This window comes from Bos taurus, chromosome 17 (genome assembly GCF_002263795.3).
Source record: "Bos taurus isolate L1 Dominette 01449 registration number 42190680 breed Hereford chromosome 17, ARS-UCD2.0, whole genome shotgun sequence".
Classification (NCBI taxonomy): Eukaryota; Metazoa; Chordata; class Mammalia; order Artiodactyla; family Bovidae; genus Bos; species Bos taurus.
The window spans coordinates 17,309,298-17,318,058 of NC_037344.1; the positions used below are offsets into that span (position 1 = coordinate 17,309,298).

Consider the following 8,761-nt stretch of genomic DNA (forward strand, 5'->3'; position numbering starts at 1 on the left):
GAGGTTACTCCATGTGCTTTGTTCTGATACCCTAAGGAATGAAGACATGGATGGAGAATGGGAGGCACCTCATATTTCTAACCCAGCATGTCGGATTGGGTGTGGTGAATGGAGCCCTCCCATGATAGATAACCCGAAATACAAAGGAATATGGAGACCGCCAATGATAGATAACCCTAACTACCAGGTAATAACCACTTATTCCCATCCCACAGTAAACTTTTTAAAATTCTGTGCAGATTCCTGTTATACAGCTAGTTATTAATAATGTTAACTTGAGGAAATTTGATTTGTAATAATGTGCCTTAGCTATCTGAAGTCAAAGAAAATAGACTCCAACCAATTTATGTTTAAAAAGTAAAGTGGGGCTTGCTTCCCTGGTGGCTCAGTGGTAAAGAATCTGCCTGCCAGTGCAGGAGACACAGGTTTGATCCCTGGTTAGGGAAGATCTCACAAGCTGGGGAGCAGCTAAGCCTGTATGCCACAACTGCCGAGCCTGTGCGCTACAGCCCGGGAACCACGACTGCTAAAGCCTGTGTGCCCAGGAGCCCGTGCTCTGCAACAGGAGAGGCCACCACAGTGTTGTCTCCACTCTGCACTCCGCAACTAGAGAGTTCTCCCCACTTGCCACATCTAGGGGGAAAGTCAGTGCAGCCACAGAGACCTGACGCAGACAGTAAATAAATAATTTTTTTTTTTAAGTAAAGCATCTTTTAATTTTCTTGGGTAATAAAACTAATAACTAAAGATAAATCACTTCTTACTATTTTCCTTAGTAATCAATTGATCACTTTGGAATATTTTATTTTAGGATTAAGTATAAGAATTGAGTTCTGATCAAGAGGACTCACACTGTACATTTTAGTAATTGAAGTCTGTGCTTAAATAATGTGTTCCTTACTCTCAGGTTTTATTAAAATTAAATTTTTTTTTCCTAATATGAAACAGATTTTTTTGAGTATACTTAGCTTTTGGGGTAGAAGTCCTTATTATGTTGTCCATTTAATGCTATAGTTTTATCTAATTATTCATTGACATTTTCTAACATTTATTTTATATATATACAGTTATAGACTCTCTTTGCTCACTGTAGTTTTTCTTCATAGAATGACTGTTTTGGTAACTTTTTTGTTTGAGATCTATCTTTCCTTCATTAGACTTTAAACACCATGATGCAGGGACCATGTCTGCCTTGATTATCACAGCAGAGCATATGGCATAGTGCCTGGCACAGAATAGTCGTAGGTGATGGCAGAATGAGTCAGTGAGTGAACACATTGTCCAGTTTATTTGAGTTGGTTGACTTTAATCATTTAAGACTTAATGGAAGTTCTCTGTTGAATAATTGTTCTGTGATTCAACCATGAGTGATTATTGATGCCCATCGTAAGTGTATGTTAAAAGACATGGTTCCATTTTTGCCATATAGTAATCTCTTTGATTTGAGCAATTTTAATGATATCGTGCCTTGAGTATCTTTACTAAATGTAAAAAAAGAAACTCATCTAATGTAGTATCAGTTGTGAAATTTCATTACTCAATTTTCTGTGGGATTTTTCACTCTGCCTCTTTTTTTTTTGCTGAGTTTAAAGTCAGTATTATTCATAGGTAACATCGTGTATAGGATAAGAGGAAACAAGATTTTATTTCTAGTGAATTATCAGTTAAAGTTTTCTTTTTCCCAGTTAGTATTGCTAATTTCATTCAACAGCAACTGCTTCTTGAGTAACACTTATAATGAAATTATTGTTTGAAAATGTATTTAAATTATTTTTTTTCCAGGGTATCTGGAGTCCTCGAAAAATTCCTAATCCAGATTATTTTGAAGACAATCACCCATTTCTTCTGACTTCTTTCCGTGCTCTTGGTTTAGAGCTTTGGTCCATGACCTCTGATATCTACTTTGATAATTTTATTATCTGTTCAGAAAAGGAAGTAGCAGACCGCTGGGCTGCAGATGGTTGGGGAATGAAGATACTGATAGAAAATGCTAATGAGGTACACAGTATTTTAGCATATGATAATAATAGGGTATAGTCCTGGTTATAGGTTATACATATGGCCTTTTGATGAGTAAATAGGTACAATAATTACTAAATGATGATGAAACATATTTAAATCTATGTAGACAGAATATGAGCTTCACCAAATTATGATATAACTTCATTATAAACTATATAGTGAATTATACATATATGTAAGTCTTCATTTCATTTATTAGATTATGATAACATAAATGGATTGAATGCCTTTTGATGTTTATAGAAATGAGATGGTTATTACTGCTGTTAGAAATGAGACTTAATATCTTGTCACCTTATCAGTTTAAGGCCCAAGTGGGAACAGAAATCTAAATCTTTATTCATTTTAACTACTTTTCACTTAGGAGTACAGAAATTTTTAAAATTTAATTATTATGTTCTAGATTTTTCCCCCAAATCTTAACACTACTTAGGAAAGCTTAAGCTAAATATTTCAACACAGTACATCTTGGAGAATCTATCTATCTTTAAAACCAATTACCATAAAGAAAAATGTACCTTATATTAGGTTTCTTTGAATATTAGCAAAAACCTCAAAAGAGTAAATAAAGGTAAAAGGATTCTCATTTTGAAACTCTTTTAACTAAAACATTTTAATAAGGAAAACAATTTCCTTGCTGAAGGTTGTGTGTGAAATTTGTTAAGAAATAAGAAAAAACATAGCTATTCTTAGGTTGACTTTTTTTTTTTTAGTACTTTAAAAGTACAGAATGAGTTAGAGAATTTACTTCTAAATGAACCAAATAATCCATCCAATGAAGCACAGTACTGTCCTGAAGCTTACCAGAAAAGGAAACTGTCCTAATTCTTGCTGGAGAATTAGCAATATTCACTTGTATAATATAATGTATCTTCTACTACCAAGTGTCAAACTGCAATGCATGTGAATAATTAAAGATTGTTTAAGGGACTTCCCTGGTGGCCTGTGGCTAGGACTCAGCGCTCTCAGTGCAGGGGCCCTGGGTTTGATCTCTGGTTGGGGAAGTAGATCCCACATGTTACAACTAAGAATTGGCATGCCAGATAAACATTTTTTTTTTTAAGATTGTTTAAACTTCACAAAGTATAAAATAGAAAATATTTTTTGTCTTATAAATTTGACTCCTTAGTAGAAAACTACCTAGGTGAAATAACTTTTTTTGTTTTTGTAGGCTATATTTATGAATGAAGGTTTATAAAATCTGAATTGCCTTTTTATGCTTATTTTTTTTTTAGCCTAGTATATTCAAACAATTGATGTCAGCTACTGAACAGCGCCCGTGGCTTTGGTTCATTTACCTCTTGACAGCAGCACTTCCAATAGCATTAATTGGTTCATTTTGTTGGCCAAGAAAAGTAAAGGTAAAGAAAATGAATTTCCTTCAACATTAAAAAAAAAATCTCTTAGTGTTTAGGAGTTCTATAAATGGAGTCAGTGGTTCTTAAAAGTAATAAACTAATTTTCCTATATAAGTTTTTACTGTTCCCCATGTATGATATCAGTTCAGTTCAGTTCAGTTGCTCAGTCATGTCTGACTCTTTCCAAACCCATGGACTGCAGCACGCCAGGCTTCCCTGTCCATCACCATCTCCCAGAGCTTGTTCAAACTCACGTCCATCAAGTCGGTGATGCCATCCAACCATCTCATCCTCTTGTTGTCCCCTTCTCCTTCTGCCTTACAGTCTTTCCCAGCATCAGGGTCTTTTCAGATAAGTCAGTTCTTCGCATCAGGTGACCAAAATATTGGAATTTCAGTTTCAGCATCAGTCCTTACAGTGAATATTCAGGACTGATCTCCTTTAGGATGGATTGGTTTGATCTCCTTGCAGTCCAAGGGACTCTCAAGAGTCTCCAGCACCACAGTTCAAAAGCATCAGTTCTTCAGTGTGTGTGTGATATCCGTCATTGCAAAAAAAGAAAATGTTTTTTTAAAAACAGTGCTTTGCTTTTAGTAAAAATAGCTTGTGTTAAACTACCACAGAAAAAATATGAAGATGTGGCTTTCGAAAAACTGGACATATGTAAACCACAAACAAAGGGAGCACTGGAGCAGGAAGTGAAGGAAGAGAAGGCAGCCCTGGAGAAGCCAGTTGACTTGGAAGAGGAAAAAAAGCAAAGTGATGGTGAAATTGTTGAAAAAGGTAGGACAGTGATGGCGATATATAAAGGGGACCCTGGGCAGAGCTCATTAAGAACAGTAGATTAAGAGGGAAACACTAGCTGTTGCACTTGTCTGGTGTCAGATTTATACCATCTGAATCCTCAGGAGTGCATGACTGTGGTGAAGAGGAGTACCATCCTTGCCTGGACTGTACCTGAGCAGACATCCAGTGTATGCGTTCTCTCTTCTAGGAAGAAAGAGTTGTCAAAATTGTTCAGTTGCTTCAGAATCTAGCAGCTATCAATCCCATATGTCATAGCTTTTTGCAAGGGTTTTTCTTGCCTCCAGGGATGAGATGGGAGGCACAGATCACAGCTTCTGTGGAAGAGTAATTGGTTTAAGACAGGTGACTGCAGCAACAAAATCCACACCAAGGGCTGCTGTTCATCAGATAGTTTATCATATCAAACCAGTAGTTTAGTCTCTTCAGAGGATTGCTGAATCGTGTGTCCCCTCCTGCTCTCAACTAAACTCCAGAAGATGTTAGACTGAAGACAACTGTGGCTTTTTGGTACCTCTTCAGTGAGACTTCCTTGTATACATCTAGGTAGCAATAAAACTATTGATGTTTGCCAGATGTCCCAAGCCAGGCTCCAGAATGAGCCCTTAATAGTTGATGAAACAGTTGACTTAAAAACCATGCTCTCTCAAAGCACACATGTATATTTATGTATATACATACACACGCATATATTCTTTGGTTTTCTTTTCACATAGACTGAATGCTTTAAAATTCTTTAAACCTGCCCCTTTCCTCAGATATGATGATATATTTATTGTTGTTGTTCAGTTGCTCAGTCATGTCCGACTCTTGGTGACCCCATGGACTGCAGCATGCCAGGCTTCCCTGTCCTTCACTATCTCCTAGAGCTTACTCAAACTCATGTCCATTGAGTCGATGATGCCATCCAACCATCTCATCCTCTGTCTTCCTCTTCTCCTCACACCCTCAATCTTTCCCAGCATCAGGGTCTTTTCCAGTGAGTTGTGGTAAAATAATGAGTACTTGTATTTAATTTTCAAAAATGTCTAATGGAAGAAATTGCCTTCATATATTGGAATTTAAATGTACTCCTCCACTTTTAATACTTTTAAGTAGAAAAATTCTAATTCATTGAGTCTTTTGCCTTGAATAAAATCTGTTTAATAAAAAATTCTAGAAGAGGAAGGTGAACCTGAGGAAAAGAGTGAAGAAGAAATTGAAATTATAGAAGGACAAGAAGAAGGCAATAAATCCAATAAGTCTGGATCAGAGGATGAGGTAAGCATCTCTTTAACAGAAAATAAACTAGTTTCTATGTATGATTGTTAGTCTGTAAAAATATTTTAATAAAAATAGTGATCTCATTTGTGAAGAATTTTTTGCCATATTTTCTCCCAGCTTTCTTAAGAGCGTACATATTGGTATAAAATGTATCCATAAGGAAAGCATGAAAAAACTAATTTATATCCTCCTAATGCCAATGAAATAGTATAAATAAGCCTTTGGTTTGCCAAATAGCTACATCTGTTTCAAAACAAAATTTTATTAAAGTGTTTTGTTGAAAGTTGTAATAAGCAGACCAACTGAATATTTAAGAGGTAATTATGCTTATTATAAGGCAGTCGTCTTTATAGACATTGTGAAAACATTCTGTCACATTTATATTTACTGTAAAATTTTAAAGGATTTCATTCATTGGCTAGTGGAGCACTGTGTCTAATAGTGGTGTTTTTCTCAAATCTTTAAGCTCGTTTTTTTCATTAACTTGATATGTCTGCCCTTTTTTCCCACATCCTGATGTATAATAAAACTTTCCACAGTGCCCTTTTTTATAGTCAGTTATGAAATCAGAATCATCCAGGGTATAATTCAGAACCAGAGGTTTCTTTTTTCTTTCTCTTTTTTTTAACCTACTATATACCCCCAAGGAAATGGCAGCCCACTCCAGTGTTCTTGCCTGGAGAATCCCAGGGATGGCGGAGCCTGGTGGGTTGCCGTCTTTGGGGTCGCACAGAGTTGGACACAACTGAAGCGACTTAGCAGCAGCAGCAGCATACTCCCAAAAGCCTGTTTTCTCTACTTCTCTGGCCTTTTGAGAGCTGCATAATCTTAACCCGACAGAGTCACTGTCCCCATCACTCTCGTAGCTTAGAGTCAGGCAGGGTAAATGTCCATGATGCCTGGACTGTTGTGTGTGATGAAACAAACATTCTGTTTTGTCTGCTTGAAGAAATCACCCAAATATCTGTTTTTATTGTTTTAAGTGTTTTCTAAAGCTTATTCTGTACATATGCCTGGTTACTAGTCTTAACTGTCTTGTGAGTTTTTAAATGGGTTTGGGGGATCATTATGAATATCTTTATTGAGAGGGACCTGGGTGAAGAAAGTTTCTTCCAGAACATAGTTTTACATAGTCCTTGTTTCCCTCTGTTATACTTTTAATAATAATACTTGTAGTTATATATGGAACACTTGTTATATTTTGCTTTGTAAAAAAATATTTTGTGTGCCTATAAAAGCATATTAATTCCATGTTCCAGTCTTTTAATCTTTTATGCATTTGTCAGTGAGCTAAAATAAATCAATTTTTATATAGTATAACCTTGAGAAGTAGTTTTAACTTAATAGTTGATGAAACTTAATAGTTGATGAAACAGTTGACTTAAAAACCATGCTCTCTCAAAGCACACATGTATATTTATGTATATACATACACACATATATATGCTATGATTTTCATTTCATTTTGTATAATACCTCCATTATTTGTTATACAAGTTTAATTTATGTACAGATGATTATTCTGGAAGGATACGAGTTAAAGAATAGAAAAAACCCAAACCATAAGTGTGATGTCTCCCTTTGTTCTCTCCTAATTCTTATCAAATACAGTGTGCCAGAAGTTCTGGGAAAGTCTCTGTAAAAGCAGTGCAGCAGTTCATTATTACAGAGACATTTGATGGTATAGTTAGTGGTTACTATCCACAATGAAAACATTATGCAGCCTTTAATTAACCATGGCATTAGATTAAGTTGGAAATCATGAGATAAAATCATGAATTGAGCTGTTAGCATTATCCCTTGTCAGATGGAGTAACATCTGACAGATGGGGTAACAGGCAGAGTTACTCTAAAAATGCAATCACGGCAAAAGATGAACAAACTGAAACACATCAGTTTATATACACGTTTTGACCGATCATTAATTAGTGTAAAGCATTTGATTAGAAACATGTATTTTAGAAATAAGAAATATTTTATATACTACTGTCTACTTGTTGCCTACTGTCTGAAAATAAACATTTTCATAATGTTTTTTCCTAGATGAAAGAGGCAGATGAGAGCACAGGATCTGGAGATGGGCCAATAAAGTCAGTACGCAAAAGAAGAGTACGGAAGGAGTAACCTGTATTCAAGTATTTTTCACTCCTGAGAGAGCAAGTTGGCATTCTTAAGTCCGTGTGCCAGAACTGCACTTAAGTCAACCTGCACACCCCTTTTCTACTATCTAGCAATGTTATTCTTTCAGACATTTCTTTTAATCTTCTTTTTCAGAAATGAAAAACCTTTGAAGTTACCTGGTCTTTGAATTTAGAATAAAAGAAAAGTGGCACGTTACATATCAGATTTTAAGAGATTTATATCATTAGAGGTTACACAGTTTTCATAGTTTGGAGAAAGTTTTGGTTTCTGCAGAACAAAATAACATGCAGCACGCTGCTTCACTGCTGTGGGACAAGTCAGTTGTTGGAATTTCCCCTAAATGGCTGTACTACAATATACCTGGTAGTTCTACAGTATAAGTGAGAGAGTGTTCTGTTGTACAGAGCTGATTGCAATAAAGTTTCTGTATGGCTGTTTGGTTCTACCAACAATTGAAAGTGTTGTATGTGACCCACGTCTACCCGGTTTGTGTCAAGTTATAGTTATGGTCCATTGTTCACTTTAAAGAGGTGCTTTGTTGACAGGCCAGTCAACAAAACAGAAATGTGTCTTATCATTCATAGAACTGCTGGTTAATAGTGCAGCATATTTACATTTAAATACAGAGATGAAGTTTATCAAAATGAAATGGTGTACAGCTATTTTTCAAGTTGTTATAGTTGTTTTATGCCAGAATGGCTGACCCTATTCACAAGATTGCTTATGCCTATATTGCTCTTAAAAACAAAATTTAAGCATTTTTTCTTTTTTTAAACAATACCTACTTTAATAGGTAAATTATTATTCGGGTCTGATCAGTAAGAGATTCTAGTGGCTGATAGATATTGGTCATCATGTTTTGTATTTTTATCTTTTTTCCGACAAATTCAAATCTATTGTCTTATCCAGATTTAAAGCTCCCTCTATGGTAGACAGACTGTTGCTCCTCTTTTAAAATACCATTGACCCTTGAACAACACAGGTTGGAACTGCATGGTTCCACTTGTATGTGGATTTTTCTGCAATTAATTCTGCAGTACTCCACGGTAGGAAGTTGGTTGAATCCTCCAATGCAGAATCTGCAGATAAAGACGGTCAACTGTGGGACTTGAGCATCTGTGAATTTTGATATCTGTCACAGGTCCTGGAACCAATCTCCCATGGATACCAAG

The 8,761-nt window shown here is 35.7% G+C and overlaps 1 protein-coding gene across 3 annotated transcripts in view; it reads left to right on the plus strand.

Annotated features, from left to right (window-relative positions):
- Window positions 1-8,041, plus strand: part of CLGN (calmegin) — a 45,083-nt gene extending 37,042 nt beyond the window's left edge. For all 3 annotated transcript variants that reach the window (NM_001034205.2, XM_024977040.2, XM_024977039.2), the window contains exons 10-15: window positions 37-187; window positions 1,783-1,998; window positions 3,258-3,383; window positions 4,004-4,163; window positions 5,344-5,444; window positions 7,491-8,041. In NM_001034205.2, the coding sequence (NP_001029377.1) occupies window positions 37-187; window positions 1,783-1,998; window positions 3,258-3,383; window positions 4,004-4,163; window positions 5,344-5,444; window positions 7,491-7,571 (835 nt within the window). In that variant the 3' untranslated portion in view covers window positions 7,572-8,041. The remainder of the gene's footprint in view (window positions 1-36; window positions 188-1,782; window positions 1,999-3,257; window positions 3,384-4,003; window positions 4,164-5,343; window positions 5,445-7,490) is intronic.
- The last annotated feature ends 720 nt before the right edge of the window (window positions 8,042-8,761 follow it).